The sequence below is a fragment of the Mus caroli genome, unplaced genomic scaffold (assembly GCF_978045245.1).
Source record: "Mus caroli unplaced genomic scaffold, Mus_caroli_1 scaffold_11, whole genome shotgun sequence".
Lineage (NCBI taxonomy): Eukaryota > Metazoa > Chordata > Mammalia > Rodentia > Muridae > Mus > Mus caroli.
In genome coordinates, this window is record NW_028227266.1 from 57,783,054 (window position 1) to 57,805,184 (window position 22,131).

Sequence of the window (22,131 nt, forward strand, 5' to 3'; positions counted from 1 at the left end):
CTAAGGTAGCTGGATGGTTAGGCCACTACTGAACCTCCAATTGTCTAACACAATCTCACCACAGACATCTCTAAATAATACTTACCTAACTCTATATACTAAATCTATATTTTATCTTTGCTGCCCTGGACCATGCTGGGTTTCTGCCAGACCCTCTACCCCCCCCCCCCCAGCCCAGTGCCCCCTGGGTCTGCTTTCCTGTTGTACCTACAGGCCTTCTCAACCTCCTGCATTTTCCCTGCTGATCCTTCTCCTAACCCTTTGGCATGGTTCGTCTCCTACCCCTTGTCATGGCTCTGCTGTGTTTCTTGCCCCCCACTCTAAAAGTCCCACCTGTGTCTCTCTGCCCAGACATTGGCTAGTGGCAACTTTCTTTCCCAACTAGAGCCAACTGGGGGAAGGCTTCCTTTAGCCTACATGCAGGACACTCCAAAACGGATTTTGGGTAACATAATTAGTATGATATCATAAGCTGCTACAAATAACATGTATAATAATCTCTTTTTTAAAAAATATTATTATTGGTGTGTGTGTGTGTGTGTGTGTGTGTGTGTGTGTGTGTGTTTTACAGGTATATTGATGGTACATGGATTGACATCCGTACATAAAATACATAGTATACTAGAAAACAGCTTTTGAGTATTTCACCATGGGTTATAGTTATTAAACTCCCGTCATCAGGCTTGTATGACACTCTAAACACTGAACCATCTTGTCAACCCATTAACCTATTTATAAATGTGGTCTTGAACTTGTATTATCCCACTTGCCCATGTAGCAGCTTGTAGATTGCCAGTATGGATTGTGACCTCAGTCTTCCCAGTTCTGTGACACACAGTGTTGCCATAGTTATGTGATTATATATGTTCATGTCTCAGTCCTGATCCTCAGTATAGTAGAGATTTCTGCAAAGAGACTAACTACTTGCTTTTCAATTTTGGTTGTGGTAAACGTTTCAAAATGGGAAATAATTGTTCGTGTCAAGGTATGATTTTCACCATTGAATGTTGTCCTTCAACTGGACTGGTTAATATTCTACATTCTGTGAAATATATTTTGATTGTCCTGTAAATCAATTTGACTTTACCTTTTGATATTTGTTGTATCAAGGTTCTTTAAAGAAACAGAATTGATAGAATGAATACACACACACACACACATATGAAAGGGGGTGTTTATAAGATTGGCTTTTGGGATACTGAGGCTTTGGACATGCACATTCTGTGAGTCTTGAATCAGTCTCCATACTTGCCATGAAGTCAGTTCAAATTAGGGATACCTTTTAGTGATATTTGTGAAGCCAAGAAGTGTTGACATTGTATTAAATGCACACCCCGGAATAGGGATGTTTAAGAACTTGAAATAGCATTCCAATATTGATGTGATGTATCATTTTAGTGACAACTTGGATAGAGAGCTGGATTAAAGTATCCTAGTGGTCAATGGGGCGCAGACCCTCCTTCTAACCCACTCGAGTGTGGATTTACTGATCTGTATCTGTGCAGCCACTCCACACCATGAAGACAAATGGAAGGAAGATCAACAGAATTACATGTGTGTAGTTTACTTAGAGTGTACTACTGACATCATCATCCACTGTTCAGCAATCTTACTGTTTTTTAAAGGATGAGTAGGTGAATGTAATTATGTTGTGTACATTCTGTCAAATCTATTTGTGTACTATGCTGTGTGGACTATTTAGTCTAAATTCCCATTTGCTTAATTACAAATGAAAATTCTGCATATTTCAAGTAGTGGGCATTGACATAGATTTGAGAGGTTCCTGAGAAAGTGTCAATCTTCCTGGGCTTCAGAATGGCCTGAAGACATGATAGAGGTCCTATGTTACCTGATGCTTCATTTTAGTACTCACCCATCAAACATGGTTGGTGCACATGTCCTTAGACATTACTCTCATTACTGAGAGAGGCCAAAAGTTTTGTCCCCCATTCCTCTTTTCTCCAACTTTCCCATTAGAAGGGATGGTCCAGCAGTAGTTTGATCATGCTTATCGATGAACTATATCCACTCAGTTCAGCTGTGTAGACTAAATCCATAGATCTTTGTGCTTATGAAGAAAAGATCTCTGGGAAATTACAAATTGTACCTTGAGCTGTTATGTTGTGTATTTCTTTTGATTATTATTTTCCAGATAACATCCAGACGACAGTCCCAAATGAAGGGACTGTCCCAAGAAAAGAGTTGGCCTTTCCAGGGAAGGTAAGTTGGCCTTCACATTTACCAAGGTATTTCCAAGGGACTTTACAATCCTATTTTTAGTAGATGTCAAATTGTAATAAGAAAAACAATCATGTATACACATGTACTAAGTTATTTACTTAGGAAGAGAATGAAATGCAATTGTACCAACTTATCCCCTGACCTGGTAACTGTGGGGAATGTTGTAGGAGAACTTTTTCCCCCCAAATGTGCTCCTTTTTATAGTTAAATTCTTGTAATTTTTACTAAAAAGATAACAGATGAAGCTGGAGCAATGGTACCATGATTAAGAGCACTTGCTGCTCTTCAAAAGAACCAGGTTTGATTCCATTGGTGGTTTGCCATTTTGCTGACACAGCTTATATCAGACTACACTATCTCTCTGATAAGGGTTGTGGACCCTACACTGTCACATGGCAGAGAACCTTTATAACCATCTGTTCACAACCATCTGTAACTCTAGTTCTAGAGGACTTTACACTGTTTGCTGGCCTCTGTGGACTCCTGCACACATGTGCTGCTGTGGTGGTTTGAATATGCTTGGCCCCTGGTATATGGCACTATTAGGAAGTCTGGACTTGTTGGAATAGATGAGGCCTTGTTGGAGGAAGTGTGTCACTGTGTAGACATGGTTTGAGGTCTACTACTTCTCAAGTTCTGCCCAGTGTTTTAGAGATGCTCCTCTTGGCTTGCTGTGGAAGACAGCCAGTTTTTGGCTGCCTACAGATCAAGTTGTGGAACCCTCCATTCTAATAGCACCATATCTGCCTGGATGCTGCCCTGCATCCCACCACTATGATAATGGACTCAACCTCTGAAAGTGTAAGCCAGCCCCAATTAAATGGTGTCCTTTATAAGAGTTGCCTTGGTCGTGGTGTCTCTTCACAGCAATAAAACCCTAACTAAGACACATGCACATACATATACTCAAGTACAGATACACACCAAATAAATATTTTCAAAGGTAGCTGACTTATCATTTATGAAAAATGTGTATTTCCTGTAAGTGTTGTCTTTGTGCTCTCCTGCAGTATTCTATGATTTGGATGGGATGAGCAGGTTTTTGAGGCTTTGCTGTGCTAGAAACTTCCTATGTCAATCATAGGAACATTGAGGTCACCCGAGTTTTAAAACATGAAATTTAGTGTAGGTAATTTGAGCATGGAGCACCCCTTTTTTAACATAACATTTTTTTTTTTGATTCTCTGTGACTTTCACTTCCTGCTCTTTGATGACATTCACTTCCCAGTCCCTCCATGTCTTCCTTCCTGCCAAGAAAATTAAATATAAATATAATAATAATGAAAAGCAAGTCCAATTTTTGTCATTTATAAACTCACTGGAGCATGGTCAACTCTGATGGCAAGCCCCGTATCTAGAACTGAGTCACCCCCCCCTACCCATCCCAGAAGCTATGAATTGTGGTCAGCTACACTTCAGCATTCTCATCACCCTTCTTAAAAGAGTTCCATTCTGTTGCTTCCTGTCTAGGCTGTTAGTTTTGGGTAAGTGTTGAGGTTGGGGTGAGGGCAGGGGTTGTCAGAGAAGCTCCCATATCCCTCCTCAACTGTGCATCTGTGGTCATCCATATCACTTCCTAGGAACCTCTTTCTTCACAGCCAGGGGGCACACAGATCATGGGCCATGGATGCACTCATTAAAGGGGACTCATAAGGACAGGTTGTTACTAAGTTTCTTTGCCCTATGACAGTGTAGCATCCAGAACCCTTAACAGGGTGATAGGGTGGTCTGATTTGGGTTGAATCAGGGAGTGTGAAAAATAGTTCTGTCACAGAGTATCCAAGTTCAGACAGATGTTTTTACATCAAAATCATATGACTAATACAGAATCTTTGTCTTGACTAGTCTTTCTCATCCTAATTATAATTACATAAGTACTAAAAGAGGAAGTAAACCATTTAGAATTGGAACTCCCTGTGTTCAGGACCTAAGAGTTTCTTTTCTCTAAATTGTAGGTGCAGCCAAACAAGAAACGATATCGTATGTATTGTGGAGCTGTTTCCTTAAGACCTATTTAAGATAAGAGTTGTATAAGCATTGAACATCTTTTGTCAGGTGTCTGTTTCTATCATCAGCTGGCAGGGACCATAAAGACTTTCATTTAAAGAAACCCCCATCCTCCCCAGTCCAACCTACAAAGTGATATCCTAAGTAACAAATTGTGAGCATGTGTACTCTGCATGCATTTAGTTGTGATAACCATAGTTTGAAATCTTAAGCACCAGAATGTATCTATATCTATATGTCTTCTAGATAGAAATCCAAATTTTTTGAAACCAATTTCTTTTCTTTTATCATTTCTTTTCTTTCTTCTCTTTTCTTGCTTCTCTTTCTGTCTCTTTCCTTCTTTCTTTCTTTCTCTCTCTCTCTCTCTCTTACTTTTTCTTTCTTTTTAAAGATTTATTTGCTTGTCCTATGTATGTGAGTACACTGTAGCTGTCTCCCGACACACCAGAAGAAGGCAACAGATCCTATTACAGATAGATGTGACCCACCATGTGATTGCTAGGAATTGAAATGAGGACCTATAAAAGAGCAGTCAGTGCTCTTAACTGCTGAGCCATTTCTCCAGTCCCTAAACCCGATTTCCAACATCAATTTTCTCAATAAAGAAAGTACACACTTTCCCTACGTTAGTTCAGATCTCATCACAGCCTTGCATGCTGGCTCTATTTGTTTGTGTATTGCTCCATAGAAGTGACCAAGACACAGAGGTAAGTGAGTTGTCTACTTTCATAGGCCAAGATCACCATTGTGTACACAACATGGGCTCCAGTATCAGTATATGAAATCAAACTTCCACTGACTGCCTTATCATGATTCCATCAGTCAATATAGATGAATTTCAGCCATTAGATGCACCTGGATCAAGTCCAATATGCAGAGATAGAAAAACATAACAAAATCCCACTTAAGCATCCATTTGCCTGGGTGCAGACTTTGCACAAGTGTGAGAGACAGAGAGAACCCACATATGCTGGAAAACAGCTTTTATGGTAAAGTGCATACTTGGGATGTAGGAGGCCCTCAGTGTGAGCTTCAGTGCCACATGAATGAGTTGCAGTACTCATGCCCATTATCTCAGCACCCCAGAGGCAGAAGCAGGGGATCTGGACTCCATGTTTATTTGCAATGCTACAGTTTCTGGGCATCATGGGCTGTCCAATAGTCCATGCCTAACAACAACAAGAACAACAAGAACAACAAGAAAATAGGAAACAAAAATGACAAACAGGGAATGAATGAGCTGACCTGCCTAGTGAGAGCATTCAATGTAAGAATGGAAGATCTAGCAAAGAAGGCAAACTGCATGTGTGTCCCATCTTAATTTCATTTGTTGTAACATCACAGTAAGAACTGGTGACAGACTGTAGGTTGTCATCATGAGCTCAAAGCATCACACAGTTTAAAGCCCAACTCCAATCAATGCAGTTGGAAATGTAGTCACAAGAATTCTTTTAACTGGCCCCATTTAAAGACCAGCTAGACTCTGCTTTAAACATATTTTCTTTTACTGTTAGTCAGACTCCATGTTGATTAGCAAGTAAGAGCAGAGGAATCTCATCCATCCAGTATATGTACCCAGCACTGAAGACATGGCTGCATGTCATACCAAGGTGTGTCTGCATGTCCAGGCATCAGCAAAGGAGGCTTTGAGTTCAGGGGAAGCAAGGGAAGTTCTACCCCTGGGTAGAGAGTGAATGGAAACTCATCTTGTATAGTAGAAGCTGGACTTTACTGAAGAAGAAGTGACCAGGGCATGTGCATACTCAGTGTGAGTGCAGCCACAGCCCTTGCTCTTGGTAGGCCTGACCTGGCTATAGAATAGTTGCTAAGGTAATGATCCCTGAGAGGCAGAATGCACACACTCAGTTTATTGAGCAACAGTTGTCGAGGCATCTTGTCTTGTCAGTTTATGTTGAGGGTTTATTTAGAGTGAATCAGTTAAAAGATAGTGCTATTTCCCTGCCAACCACCAAGTGATAATCTGGTGTCTGAGTCGTTGTGGTAGATATGATCCCAAAGCACTGATAGGCAGCTTGAGGCTGGTGGTGGTGGGAGGTGCACTTATACCCACAAGGCCCCTGGATTGCTTCTTTTGCAAACTCATATTCGGTGTCAGGGATTCAAAAGTAGAACATCCCTCCACATCTTACTTTTTACTTCTGTCAGGCAATAAAGCAAGTGCTCCAGTAGCTTCCAGTGAAATGTAAGCAATGTAATATAATTTTCTTCTGCTAGGGCCCACTGCAGGTAATACTATATGTTCTCCATGATCTGGGAAACATCATGCTGAGTTAAAAATGAGAAGCAAGCAATCACTGTCCTTTTGGCTCAAGGCCACGCAACCAAGCCTTCTGCATGCACCCTGTCTAAACTCGCTGCTGGGTCTTGTCTGTTCGTTTCCCATACTTAACAAATGTCATGAGATTTCTGTGTTGCCAGTGCTTTTAATTAAACCTCTATTATTAGGTATTTTCAGACTCATAAGGCTTATGAAGTGTCCTTCATTTCCAGTGCCCTAGTGCAAAGCTTAAAGGAAGAAGGAATTGTCTAAACCTCATTGCATCCATGTGGTTGTTAAAGTGCTCTAGATACTGGTCATCTGGGTTATACAGTGTTGCCACACTGATTCATGCTGCTTTTCTCCTGGTCCTGACATTACCTATATTGACCATGTGATGTCTACACCAAATGTACACTGATCTCTGTGATGATCCAGAAGGAAGCAATGAGATAAAATATTTAAACTCAGAGCAATGCTTAGCTGCCCTCTGTTATTTTTATGCCATTAAGGTTGAACTTCATTGTTGGGTCTTCATTTCTTTTTCAGGTAAGAAAAAAAGAATGTTGAGGGATGTCCAGCCCTCAGGAGGCAGTGCAGAATTTATAAAGGGGCCTGATGGAGATATAGGAAACTCTAGCAGCAGCAGCAGTGAAGGTACGGTGAAACTCAGTAGCCAGGGAGTTATTTGCTGCCATTGTAAATGGTGTCGGATCCCATCTGTAAAATGATAATACCCATGGGTATTTTCTTTTTAACATGCTTAGAAACACTCATGGAGGGATAGCTGACAGCGTGAAGGTAGTGGTAGGAGATGGCTACATAGCTGAGCTGACAAAGGTCTCTCATTCCTGTTTTTATTTTATTTTTTTTGTAACTGTTTTCATTTCTGGGATTGAGAAGTAGAACATTCATACTCATCTGTTCTTTTCCCCTCTGCATGACATAAACGTAGCAACTAGCATGATATCTGCAGGTTCAAAGTAAGAGATGTAGTGTTCATGAATGTAAAATACCTTGGGTAGGTAAAGAATGCTAAGAAACAACCTCTTGAGACACAAAATCCAACAGTGGATCAAGCTACTGCTGTCTAGTGGATTCCCCTGGCACTTCCCAAACCCTATAGAGCACTTTTGTGGGATGAGTGACTGTAAAGAAAAGACTGACATGATTTGCTTTTGTAGATTCATCAAGCTTAGTGTGAGTTGTTGAGGAACTGTGGCTTCATAGTGCCAAGAATGGAGAAGTGAGGAGCTGCACAAAGTTCACAGAGGTCTGACTCTTATATCGAGTTGCATGCTGGCCGTCCTGCACGCTCAGTTCACAGGGCTCCTCTGTTGATTCTGTGTCATCTCCATGAATAGAGACCTTTCCTACAGTGACCATGTCATACCTGCCATTAGGGTACACAGATGTCTGAGATGGTTCAGGAATAATGCCCGAATCAGAAGGATGTGATTGGAAATAAGTAATGAGATGTATGGTAACATACAGCTTGATCTTTAATTTACTTGTTTGTCTGCTATGCAGCTGACCTCCTTTTGTTGTGCTTGCATTCCAGAACATTCTCTGGCAAGAAGAGCAGTATATAGAAACAGGAGACTGCGTACTCAGAGCATAATATCAGAGTTAACGAGAGTATGTACAGCAGAGAAGTCCCGCGGCACTGCTGATGGTACTGTGGCCACTTGATAATTACTTTGAGTAACCAAATTGTAGTTGTAGATTATGTTGTCATTTCTGTATAAAAAGAATTAAGATTCCTCACACTGTTTTTTCATAGTGACATATTAATCTCCCTAATTCACCAGTAAAACTACAACCAAAAAATGTAAAAATCACATAAAAGTAAACTTCTCTTTCGGTTCTCAGTGAATGATATAACCCAAAAGAAGTTGAGTTTGTTCTCATGTGAGGCAGGGTGGCTTCACAAACTACTAGGATCACCAAGGTGTGGGTCATTTACTGCCTCCATTTGCTTTCTTCCAGATATTCATATGTTCAAAGAAAACACTGAAGATGACTTGGGTAGGGAGAACAGCCTTCAAATCAATGATCTTGGGAGTGGGAGATAATGGCATTCCTGGTGAGATTCAACTCTTCACTGATTTTCTTCCAGATGTAAGTTCTTTTCATAACGCCAGCATCGAGAATGACTCGTCAGGAGAGAGCAGCCTTGGAAGCAGTTATGCTGGTAGTAGTGGTAGGTAATGGCAGTCCTGGCCAAATCCAATGGGAGGGTCTAGGATCATTTGGGTTTTTCCTATTCCTTCTCTTTGGGTATCTACAGATGACTGTCAGTTTGAAGTGTCTTCCAACTGGTTAAGAAGCAATGATAAAACTCTATTATTGAATCATTATAGTTAATTCACCTCCTTATTATGAGGAAATTCCTAAGAAGAAGCATTTTAGTTGACAATGACTTTTATTGTGGCATATAGTTAAAGAGATGATCTCACTGTGGTGGAGAAGATATGGCAGCTGGCAGGGAAGGTATCCTAGCCAGTTCAGGGGCTAGTCAGTCACATCACATTCACAGTCAAGAGGTAGTGAGTTAAGAGAAATGAGACTGGGCTCTAAAGCCTAAAATGTCCTCAGTGACTCACTTTTTTCAGGGAAGATCTACCTATGCTGGAGCCAACCCTTCACAAGAGGCACTGCCAGCTGAGGACCAAGTGTTTGAACACTTGAGGCTATGTGGAACATTTCCCACTCAACCCAAATCACACAGTATAGTTTAAGGCCTTGTGTAAATGGATCCTCTCTTGCCACATAATCTGGACAGAAGGTAGAAAGACAAGGGCCCAGTTTCTTATTTTTTCCCTGCTACAAAGGAAGATAATATACTCCAAGGACAGAGGCATGACCATGACATTTGTCCCAGACTTTAATATAGGTTGTCATTATTTAGGTGTCCTTTCCTGTGTCTTATGTTTTCTCTAGGGATTCTCTGTGTTCTGCCTTTATCAAAGGTACACTGTTCTACTTTGCTTCCCGTTGCTCTGAGACACACAAGAACAAGAGAAACTTGGGGAAGAAAAGATTTATTTCATTGTATTTTAATGTCTTAGACCATCATTGAGACGAGTTAAGGCAGGAACCTTGAGACAGGAAGGTAAACAGAGATCATGGGCAACACTCCTTTCCGACTTGATCTCTGGCTTGCTAAGACACCTTTAATATACTTCTAAAGCCATGCTATTCAAGAATAGCATGCCACTCACATTTGGCTAGGACCTCCTATATCAAGTAGCAATCAAGACAAGCCCCACACAGATTTCTACAGGCCAATCTGATGGAGACAGTTCTCCAATTTAGGCTCCTTCTTTTCAGGTGAGTGAGGCTGACAGTGAAGATTAACCAATACAAGTCACCACTTACAACTTGATACCCAAACACATTGCTGTTAAATTCAAATCATAATCTTCTCTTTCTTGCTTGTCCCCAAGATCTCACATTAATATCATATTACAAAAATTCCCATGGTCTTCAAATAATTCTAACCACTTGAAAGCTCTTGTTCTTCTTAGAAATCCAAAGCCCTTTAGCCATAAGCTCTTCTTTTCTATGTAAAAGAGGTCATATACCTTGTTTTGCTTAGAACGAAGAAACTTAGAATAAAAACACAATATAATCCCCAGAGTCTAAGACACATGCAATGCTCAATATGTATAACTCACTCATCTCCTGAATCCTGGGTAAGTTGTCCCTCTGTGGTTCTATGAGCAGTAGCAGGTCTTGTCTTGTAGACAAGAGAGCTCCACTTCACACCTGATAGTAATCCCAGTAGAGTCTCTGCTGCTGTATGAAACAACTCAGGCCTACACTGTCGGCCCTTCAGCAGGATCTTATAACCTGTAGCCCACCTAGGAAGCTCTGAGGACTCAATGGCTGAAGGCGAGTTCCAGATGCTTCCACAATCCTCAAAATAAACTAGTCAGTTGGATCGCAACAACATAGAGTTTTTCCTGCCACCCATTTCTGTATTAGTTTCTTTTTGGTTTCAATAACAAAACAGCAGCCGCAAAAGGAACTTATGGAAAAAAAGAATGCATCTTGTCTTGCAGTTCCATAGGTAGAACCTTTAATGGTAGGACAATCTGGGGATCAGAAAAGCCAGAACAGGAAGTTGAGAGATCAATTCTTCAACCAGATGTAGAAATTAGAACAGGCCTGCAAGTGGGGGTGAGGCTATCCACTTTTAAAACATACTCCCATTGATGCAGTTTGGTCAGGAAGACTTCCAGACCGTAACATGCTATAACCTTCCTAAAATCCCACCTTCAACTGGGGACCCAAATGTTTAAATACATCTGCTTTTGAGATGCATTTCCTATGGAAACCACCATATTCTGCTGCTGTCCCCACTTTTCCATGGAAAAGTGATGTTGAAGAAGGCATGAAAGTCCCGAGATTCTACTGATGGTATTGAGGGGACCCATTGTTTACATTTTGTGTTAATAATAGTTGTATATTTTCTGGTATCTCCTCTGTGAATAAGATGAAGATATCTTGAAAATTCTTTTGATATGCGAAGTGTTAATTTCCCTAACTTACATGGAGAAGTACAAACATGGGACTTAAAACATTAAAATTACTATTGTGGTGCTCACTGAATGATAAAACCAAAAGGAAAGCTGAAATTGATATTTTGCAATGCATGTGTAATCCACTACAGGTACCAATATGTGACTCACTCTCTCCACTTACTATCTTCTAGATACTGATGATATGGTCGGCAGGGATGCTCCCACCAGCCCAAGTGAAACATCTTTGGACAGCCAAATTTGGGAGAAATATTATAGTGGTAAGTAATGACATTCCTGGTCATCTCAGATGGTCTAGGCACAGTCATGTTATTCTTTCTCCATGGCTTATAGTCAATTTAAGAGTCTTCCAAATAGGCAGAACCAATGATGAGGGTGTGTTGCTAAATCATTCTTTATGCTCTTCTCAATGCTTTGACCAAATATTTTATTATTCATTCTTATTCTTTCACCCTTTGTAATTAGAAAGTGTACTCTTTAGACAAAGAAATGGCCATGCCATCTAGTCCAGAGTTTAATGTAGTTTGTAACTGTCATCTAATAGCTGAGCCAAACTTGTTTCCTTCCCATGTTTCTGTCCTGCTGGTGTATTCATTAATAAGTATTTTTAGTTATTTTCTGTGTCCTACATCTTGTCAAAGGTACCTGTTAGACTTTGCTTTCCGCTAGTATGATAAACATATTGACTAAAAGTACCTTTTAGGAAGAGGCTCATTTCATCTTTGAGTTACAGGACACTACCAAGGAAAGTGAAGTCAGGGGCTCAAACAGCAAGCTGGAGGCAGGAACATAAGCAGAGGTCATGAAGGAATGCTGCTTACTGAGTTGCTTTCTCTGGGTTGCTCAGTCACTATTCTTACAGAAGACTGCTACATCTGCCTAAGGATTAACACTACCCATAGTGCTCTGGACCCTCCAATGTCAAGTAGCAATAAAGAATTTGCCCATAGTCATATTCACAAGCCAATCTGCTGGAAGCAACTCCTCAGGTTTGATTCCATCTTCCTAGGTGTGGGAGTAGATGATGAGGATTAAATGGCACTGTTCATATCAAAATGACACAGAAGCATGCCACTGTTGAATCATCGCCCTGCCTGGCTTTCTATGTAGTCTCATGTTGATATAAAATAGTGTACAGTGTTAAAAGTCCCCAGTCTTCAAATAATGCCAACCATTTAAAAATTCAAGTTGTCCTAAAACTTCCAATCTCTTAACTTCAGTTTCCTGGGAAAACTCAACTTTTAAATGCTCCTAGTTCAAAGAAGCAATAAGAAGGCCACAGCGAAAAGAAAGGAAAACAAAACAAAACTCACAAGAAAATAATACCAGAAGGTCAATATCCAACATGGAGGAAGTACTCCTCCTCTTCTGCTTTTAAAAGCTTTCAGAGTTGTGTTTCGCAGACAAACACCCACAGCACATGTGCCTCCTATTGGAGGCTCATGCCAGCTCCACTCCAAGTTCACTGCTTTCGGTATCCTGTCATCTCCAATATACAGAGGTCTCCCTGGAATTAGCTTGGATTTTCCCCCCATGGCCTTGCTTAGCCTCTCTTTAGGGACTCTGACCCACCCACTTCGTGCCACACCACAGCTTCTTTCCATGTGTGCTTCAATCCTGAAGCGTTTATGCTACCACAGCAAGTAGCACATTAGAAACTGACACATTACCAAGTTTCGGTGCCACTCGAGATTCATGCTTGGCCTCTCTGAGCCAGTGCTTCTGTGTGCTGACTTCAAGGACAAACTTCTTGGAAGATTTCACCTCAGGGTCCATGCTGGTTCTCTATTCATCTGATTTCCCAGCCCTGGCTACCCAAGAGCTATTATCCCTGTAAAGCACAGGGCTCTCTTCCAGAGTCCTAACCCAAACTTCATTCAAGTAGCTCCAAGGAGACTTTGCTGCTCTCTGAAACCCCACAAACCAAGATTTCTTCCTTGTCTTTCTTTTAGCATTATTTTCCAACATCCTACTCATGAGCTTATTCCATTTTAAACACTCAATGGTTCTTTCATGTCAAAGTTCTACATATCCATAATCCTCCATCAAGGAACATGGTCAGGTCTGTCTGTCACATCCATGCCCCAGCTTTCTGGTACCAATTTCTGCTTGGTTCTTTTTTGTTACTGTCATAAAATATCACAATCAAAAACAGAAGAAAAAACCCGTTTTGGCTTTTGTTCCAGTGCTACAGTCTATTTGGGGGGAGGCTTGGAGTAGATGGGGCAGAAAAACAAGCCAAGATCCCATTTTCAACTACATCCAGAAAGCAGAAAAGATTGGATGGAACTGGGGTGAGGCTACAACAAAGTTCAGACCTAATGATGTACTTCGCCAAGTAAGGCTTCAAGTCCACCAAGTACCACCACCTATGGAATCGAATATAGAAATGCATGAACTTTGAGTGACATTTGTTATCCAAAGCACTGTATTCTACCCTTGGCCCATAAGAATGTAAATAGGCATTGAGACATAAGCATGCCAGGGTTAATCAAAGTCATGCCTGTTTTTCTCCAAGATCCCATTTTGGTGTAATATAAAATAGTGTACAATGTTAAAAGTCCCACAGTTTTCAAATAGTGCCAGCCACTTAAAAGTTCAACTTCTCTTTCAAAGTCCATAGAAGCAGTAAGCGGCTTCAGTAGAAGGACATGGACACAGGCATCTGATAGAGAATAGAGCAGCAAAGTCATGCAGCACCACTAATGCATGGGGATGCTGTAGTCAGTTTGTTATTAATAGTGCTTGTGATTATACAACAATTTTGTGAAAAGAATGTGAAAATAATCTTGCAGGTTATTTCTGGCTTACCTTTACAAGTTCAGCTGCACAATGTAAAAGTGTTTAAACTCTTAGTTTAGTTTTGATTGCATGATATGAACAAAGGAGAGCTGACGTGGTTCTTGTGTGAGGCAGTGTGGCTTTTCCTACTATAGGCACCTACCATAGACTCTCTCCACTGGCTGTCTCCCAGATTCCATATGGAAGAGCCTGAAAATTGCTTATGGATGGAGACTAGCCTTCAAGGAAATGACCATGGTAGGGGTAGATATTGGCCTTCGTAGTCAGATCCAGTGAGAAGGTCTGGGTGAAGTAGGGCTATTTCTTTGCTTGAGTGGTTGAGGCAGAGAGAATGGCAATTAAAGGTCTTCCAAGTGGGCAGAGGTGGTGACTGAACCATGGCATATTAGTTGATTTCCTGTTGCTGCCAAACTACCTGACTGAAAGCTTGGTAAGATTCCTGCTTATAGTACAAGGGGATCAGTGCACCACAGTGGAAAAGAGACACAAGGGGCTTTAGCAACTATAGCAGCTCCTTTTGAAATGTAATACTATTAGTCTTTTCAACTTTGTATATATTTATTTTTTTATTTTATTTTATCCAGGGAGCAATGCCATTTTATTTTAGTTTTGATTTTTTTGATTAGATATTTTCTTCATTTACATTTCAAATGCTATCCTGAAAGTTCCCTATACCCTGCCGCCCTCCCCACCCTGCTCCCCAATACATCCACTCCTGCTTCTTGGTCCTGGCATTCCCCTGTACTGAGGCATATGATCTTCAGAAGACCAAGGGCCTCTCCTCCCATTGATGTCCAACTAGGCCATCTTCTGATACATATGCAACTAGAGACACAGTTCTATGGGGTACTGGTTAGTTCATATTGTTGATCCTCCCATAGTGTTGCAGACCCCTTTAGCTCCTTGGGTACTTTCTCTAGCTCCTTGATTAGGGGCCCTGTGTTCCATCCAATAGATGACTGTGAGCCTCCACTTCTGTATCTGCCAGGCACTGGCATAGCCTCACAAGAGACAGCTATATCAGGGTCATGCCAGTAGTATCTTGCTGGCATATCCAACAGTGTCTGTGTTTGGTGGTTGATTATGGTATGGGTCCTCAGATGGGGCAGTCTCTGCATGGTCCTTTCTTCCTGCTCAGCTCCAAACTTTGTCTCTGTAACTCCTTACATGGATATTTTGTTCCTCATTCTAAGGAGGGATGAAGTATCCACACTTTGTTCTTCCTTCCTCTTCAGTTTCATTTGTTTTGCAAATTGTATATTGGGTATTCTAAGTTTCCGGGCTAATATCCACTTATCAGTGAGTGCATATCATGTGAGTTCTTTTGTGATTGGGTTACCTCACTCAGGATGATATCCTCCAGATCCATCCCTTTGCCTAAGAATTTCATGAATTCATTGTTTTTAATAGCTTAGTAGTACTCCATTGTGTAAATATACCACATTTTCTGTATCTATTCCTCTGTTGAGGGACATCGGGTTCTTTCCAGCTTCTGGCTATTATAAGTGAGGCTGCTGTGAACATAGTGGAGCATGTGTTCTTATTACCAGTTGGAACATCTTCTGGGTATATGCCCAGAGGAGGTATTGCTGGATCTTCTGGTAGCACTATGTCCAATTTTCTGAGGAACCGCCAAACTGATTTCCAGAGTGGTTGTACAAGCTTGCAATCCCACCAAGCAATGGAGGAGTGTTCCTCTTTCTCCACATCGTTGCCAGCATTTGCTGTCACTTGAAATTTTGATCTTAGCCATTCTGACTAGTGTGAGGTGGAATCTCAGGCTTGTTTTGATTTGCATTTCCCTGATGATTAAGGATGTTGAACATTGTCTCAGGTGCTTCTCAGCTATTATGTATTACTTCAGTTTCATGGCATCAAATACACTGTGCTAACCTCTGATATCATCAGCCATGGAATTGGTGCACATCCATACAGGCACTCCAGGCACTCAGATAGACATTCAAACAAAACAAAAGAAAACAAAGCCAAACAAAAACAAAAACAAACAAAACAAAAATTTAACCAATATGACTACCTGTCTTGATTTGCAGATTTCATGTAATCCATGAAGGAGAAATGAAATTCTATAAAGTTGTCTTCTGGACCTACATAATACATAGCATGAAGAAGCACACACTGCATTTACACAAACACACAATACAATATTAAGGTCACACATCATTAAAAATTATATACATTTAATGCATGTGGGATCTAGATGCTGGACAATGGAGTTAAAATAGGTCTGACTGATACCTAGAAGGAAGTACCAGCTGTCCTGATGTCAAAGTATTTTGAAGAAGTAGCAGAAACCTATCATTAACATTTATTTCATTGTCTCCTCAATAAAATGTTTTCAGGTAGATTCAGATTCACATTATATATAAGGGCAAAACTTAGGTTCTATTTCTCCAGTTCTTCTCTTAAAATTGTTTTCCAGCCAAGAGGGTGATTTTGCATCAGCGTGACCATATTTATTAATGAACTATGTTCATTCAGCCTGAATGTTTAGACTAAATCCAAAGAATTCTGTCAACATCAAGCCAAGAGCCCCTGTTATGCACTAAGTGGTATTACTATGCAATAGCTAGAGCTATTTTGTGTTCTTCTAGTGGTGTCTGTCGACCGCCAGGTGAACCTTCCCCAAGTCATAGAGACACGTACATCTCTAATGAAGGTAAAATACCTTTTCCCTTTTCCCAAGACACAGAAAGGCAAGGTTTAGGATTCCTTTATATTCTATTTTATGCCAGCAGAGTGATGAATCAGGTAACATACACTGTAGGTATTCAAGAATAATTTCAGTAAGAGGAGGATCTGGAACAGGACCCTGTCATTCTTAATGAAGGACTATATACAAAAATGTCAGTGCCACCTTCTACAGATTGTTTTCAGGGAGCCTTTCTTATGACAGAAGGTTTTTTGTTTAGATTAAAACTAGAGCTGTTTTCACTCTAAAGTTGGCCCATATTACCTGTTAAAAGTTTGTTTCTCTCAAAGTATCCTCTTAACTTTCTTCAGGAGATTTCTAAGACTAAGGCAGTTGGAAAGTATTTCCCCAAAGATTGATGTGGTAAAAGATTTTTACGTCCATGATAAGGATATCGAGGCACTGAGATTTTAAAGCATGAGGTTAGGGTAAATAATCCAGACACAGAGGCACCCCTTAATAAACAGGTATTCATCTTCCAAGAGCAGGCTCTCATAATAGTTCTCTGCTGTATCCCAACAAATCTTTAAGAATCTCCTAGTATAGGACAATGAGGTAAGATTGTCTGATATGGGCTAAATGGGCTGCAGTGTGAAAAATCCTATTTTTATTTAAACTGTACCCATCCTCAGGTGCTTTGTCATAGTATCACACAATGAGACTAATATAGAATCTTTCACTTGGCTACTCTTCCCAGTCCTGTCTACCACTGCTCGAAGTGTCTACAAGAAACATAGACAAACATAACTCAATATGATCTGATCCTAAGAGATTTTTCTCTAAATTGCAGATTCAGTCCAGGAAGCAGAGAGTCCGTATGTATTCTAGAATGTCTTTCTTAAGACACATTGTAGATATGAATTAAGCACTTACTAGACCATTTTCTGAGTGACCTGATAGCCACGAGAAGGGCAAGCATAATTTAGAACACCTGGTCATTTCTTTTAGTAGCCTTTGGATTTTGTATCACAGATTTTGTATCACATTTCTGTCATTTCTTTTAGTAGCCTTTGGATTTTGTATCACAGATCATATTTGCATATGTGTCCTTCCCAAAAATACCTTCATTTTCCAGTCAATTTTGTCAAATAAGTTAATGAAAAAAATTGAGGGTTCACACTTTCCCCACATTAGTTGTACCTCACCACAGATATTCTCGATTTCGTTTCTCAGCATGTATCCTGTTAAAGAAGGACCTACCAGGACATGGGGGCATGTGACCAAGAGTGGTAGCTAGTGAGCACAAGAACAAAATGTTTTTCCAGAAGGGAGGTGTAAAACTGACTTTCCACACTATAAACTGTGCCTTTGATTCTATCAAGGTTTGGGTAGAAATTATGGAGAAACCCTAGCTTTCCTGAATAATTCCAACACACAGTGAACTCTGAACAGTACCTTAGCTGTCTTGGCTGTCAAATCTGAAAGAACATCCATCCATTCATTGTGCTGGAGATACAAGTTTAAAAGCTAGAGAACGCCCAGGTAGGCCCAGTGTGTTTATCTTACAAAAAACTGGGCTACCATGCAGAAGGCATTGGGTTAAATCCTTAGCACTGCATAGCTGGGGAGTTGGTGCACAGTCTTGTAATCCTAGCTCTGTAGTGAGTAATGCATGGTGATCAGTCTGAGGCATTTCCTGGTCAATCCTGGTTGTGCCAGGAAACCCTGTCTGGGAACAGTAAAACAGCCACCAGAAACAAAACAACCCAGAAAAATAAAAGCCTTTCTGCTTCTTGTCAAATTGATTTTGACAATGGGAGACTCTACACCAGAAATCATGGTGGGCAGGTGTGGTGAGTGGGTTTTTACTTTAACATGGCTTATTCTAGACAAATGCTTTAGTGCTATAGATGCTATTAATGTAATTCCAAAAGCCACACATTTCAGACTCATGTCCACTACGTAATAAATATGGTCTCATTATTTGGACCGTACTTCTTTTCATGATGAGTTATACTTTATGCCTGAAGGCTACTTCGCCTCACTGCTGCTATTCCCATCTTGGCTATTATGAGTGTATAGGGAGCCAGTACACTCAGTAGATGTATACATTCACCATCAAATAATGTGATTTCATGTCACTATTTTTTTATATGCCTTGTGACTGTGGGCACATATCTAAGTTGACATCCACTACAGATTGTTGTGGTTAAAGGCAGATAGGAATGTGTGTCTTGTTCAGGATTGAAGTAAGGATAGTAGAGTTTGTAGTTTAGAAACTGAACTTTGTTGAGGAAGAATGCAGATGAGAGGTGCATACTCAGACTTAGTGAAGGCTCTGACCTTCTCTGGGACACTTCTTCATTATGTCTTCACAGACAGTGTGGATGGCAGTAGTCATCTAGAAAGTGATGTACACAGACACATCCATTAAATCACCAAATCACCAGAGTTCTTGTGTTGTTCATTGAGTTTGAAGGCTTATCCAGAATATATCAACTCAAGGGAAATGCTCTCCCCTGACACTATAATATAACAGCTGTGTTAGAATGGCTGGAGTCAGATTCATTGTGGGGTCATTGGATGGTAAGCATGGATTGCAAAAGGAGGCATTGGATCTATCCAAAGTCTGTCTTATCACTTCTCTTGGAGAAAATTGTTAGTATTTAAATTAGGAACTGAAAAAAAAGTAGAACATCTATTCCTCTTCTGAGTTTTTTCTTCAGGGTAGTTATTTCACAGTGGAATGAAGACAGCCTCCTGCCTACTTCTCTATTTGAATGTGATATTATACAGTCTTCACAGGTTATAAAACATCATGGTTAGGTGAAGAATGAAAAGAACAGCCACTGCCTACTGGTCTGAAGCTGGACCCAACCACTGCTGCCCTGCTGACTCTTCAGGCATTGAGCAGATACCAGAGAGCACTCCTTTAGGCCTAGTGGTGTTTTTTCTGGCTTTATGTTCATTTACTTTCTAAGATTCATCAGGCTAAATGTAAGTGCTTGGGCTATAGTGGTCATAGCACCAACAATGCTGTACCCAGAAGTTGTGTAAGTCTCACTAGGTTTACATGGATCTAAATGGATACCTCACACACTGTGTCCCATTGGTACTCTGTAAATACTATGTCATTCCCATGAACTGAGACCTTACCATGCCATACTTGTGTTAAATGTACACCGATATTGTGATATTCTGAAAGTAACACTATTTCAGAAAAGTATGCTTGAAAGTCACTATTGAGATCACATGGTATCCACATACCAGTTGTTAGATTTTCTTGGTTTTGTTTGTTTGGTTTTTTTAAATTCCATTGATCTGACCCTTATTTGTTCTGAATGCATTCCAGTTAATGCTATATTGCGAAGGCTTCGTCTTAGGCCCACTGAGTCCTCCAATATGGTTCTTGAAAGATCAATTGCGGACATCGCAAGAAAGGACTGTGCAATTAATAAAGGTATGGTTGATATTCAATACTTGGTGTGAAGTACGTGCAATACTAATGCTAAGATGGAAGAGGAGACTCTGAGAGCCCCACCAATATGTAAGGAAGTGTAGACTCCTGGAGAGTAAGAGAACAGGAGAAATCATCTTCTTCAAAGATGAACTCCTCCCTCCTACCCCTGACCTCATTGTCGGATAATGAGCGATCAGCTCTGAAAATCATATCCATACAAGTAGCATCACATACACTGAACAGTTTGTATTTACATCCACCTCACAAAAGGATGACCCAGGAAAGGAAAACTAGCAGGAGTGAAAAAGTGTGTGATGGTTATTTTTAAAATGTAAAAATGTCAGTATCTTGCACTCATCAATAATGTATTGTGGATCAAAGGTGAATAATTTAGTGTCATTACATCTTGTGCCTGATAGTACATTAAATTTCTTGAACAATGTGTACATGTCAAGATCCAAATTCTATATGCTATAGTATTTATAGTCTATGTAGAAATATGATAATGTGGCTAGCTGTATATTTCTTACAGTTCGTGGGACCTGAGTGAGAGTTCTCAGATCAATATGAAGGTGAAGGACAGAATCAACTCCACAACTTGTCCTTGACCCCAGACAGAAGCTACATAGCATGCATTCTTATATATACACTTTGGATGTGTATCTCCACACACAGTAATAAATGAGCAAAGTAAAAACATAAGATGATGGTAAATGATGACAGAATCTGTGTATTTTGTTCTGTAGAGGTCGGAAGAGGTTAGGGGAGATCTAGAAGGACTTGAAAGCTTCCAGAAAGGTGATAATAATCTGTCATTCAACACAAGCTTTACTTAGTGTTGACTGTATCCAAGGTGGATTATGTGCCAGGGCTTTTAGAGTCATCTTATTTAGGAGAACAACATTTCTTCTGGAGATCTTGCACTGCTCTCCTTTTTCCAGGCTGTGAGTATGGTTTTATAGAGCTTCAACCATGTTTGTTAATTATACACACTGAGGCAAGACATACAGACTATATCCAGATGTCACTGTCTCTGCCAACATGAAAACCCCTACCCATGACAAGTGATGTCATGAGCTGAAAGTTCTTTCTGCCCCCTAGATTTGAATGGGGAGGAGCAAATGGAGGCAACACCACTGGATACTAAGGTCAGATGGCTTTTCCTTTTTCTTAGAAAGATTACTTTCATGAGACAACTTCTAGTTTAGATGAAATCATGTATAAGAGGCTGACAGGTTATTGTATGGGGAAAGGTCCAGTTTCTTCTGCAACTGTCCTCTTGTCCTTCTGCTGGGTGTCTTTTAAGATTAATACAGGTGGAGTGAGTTTCCGGAATATTGATGTGGCAGAAGATTCTGAGGTCCATTAAAGGACAGCGAGGCAGTTAGAACTTTCAAGGATGAAGTTAGAGTAGATAATTGGGCTGCAGAGGCACTCCTTAGAAGGGATTCATCTCAGAGCACCAGGTTGTCATAATGTTTCCTTGCCATGTTCCAAAGTAGCTTTGAGGGAATTCTTAGCAGGGGAAAAGGGGATGGGTTTGCCTGACCTGGGCTAAATGGGCAAAAGTGTAAAAAACTACTTATTTTCTGCACACAGTACTCTGCCTCAGGTGTTTTCTAAGAGTATCAAGCAAAAGACTAATATAGAACTTTTGACTTTGCTATTCTTTCCAGTCCTGTTTACCACTTCCCTGAGACACTAGGAAAACCAAAAACCTGTGCAAACATCTCATTATGATCTCGGCCTAAGTGTGTTTTCTCTAAATTTCAGGTCCAGACAAGGAAGAACCGATTCTGTACGTATTCTGGAGTGCCTTTCTCAGGACATACTGTAGATAAGATATGTGCTCTTACTCATTGTCTTTGTCAAGTTCTCCACTCTGTATTTCCTTATAAACAGATTTATTTCCATTTTCGAGAAATAATCTTGTTTCCCTTTCCCATTTCCTTTAATCTCTCCCTCAACCTCCAACCGATCCAACTTAGTGCGCTTTTCAATCATTCCTTGGAAAACAGACAGGCAGGAAAAAAAGAATAAAAATAAATAAAACAAAGAAAAAGCATGAGAAATACACACACAACTGCTGAAACACAGAATGAGAAACCATAACATACAAAATATACAAAAAGATTATTAAGATAGA

The 22,131-nt window shown here is 40.3% G+C and overlaps 1 protein-coding gene across 1 annotated transcript in view; it reads left to right on the forward strand.

The window, feature by feature from the left end:
• Positions 1-8,536: 8,536 nt before the first annotated feature.
• Positions 8,537-22,131, forward strand: part of LOC147002036 (uncharacterized) — a 29,674-nt gene continuing 16,079 nt past the window's right edge. Inside the window, exons 1-6 of the mRNA XM_085828315.1 lie at positions 8,537-8,554; positions 8,646-8,729; positions 11,247-11,333; positions 16,488-16,552; positions 17,376-17,400; positions 19,878-19,985. Of these exons, the coding sequence (XP_085684441.1) occupies positions 11,258-11,333; positions 16,488-16,552; positions 17,376-17,400; positions 19,878-19,985 (274 nt within the window). The 5' untranslated portion in view covers positions 8,537-8,554; positions 8,646-8,729; positions 11,247-11,257. The remainder of the gene's footprint in view (positions 8,555-8,645; positions 8,730-11,246; positions 11,334-16,487; positions 16,553-17,375; positions 17,401-19,877; positions 19,986-22,131) is intronic.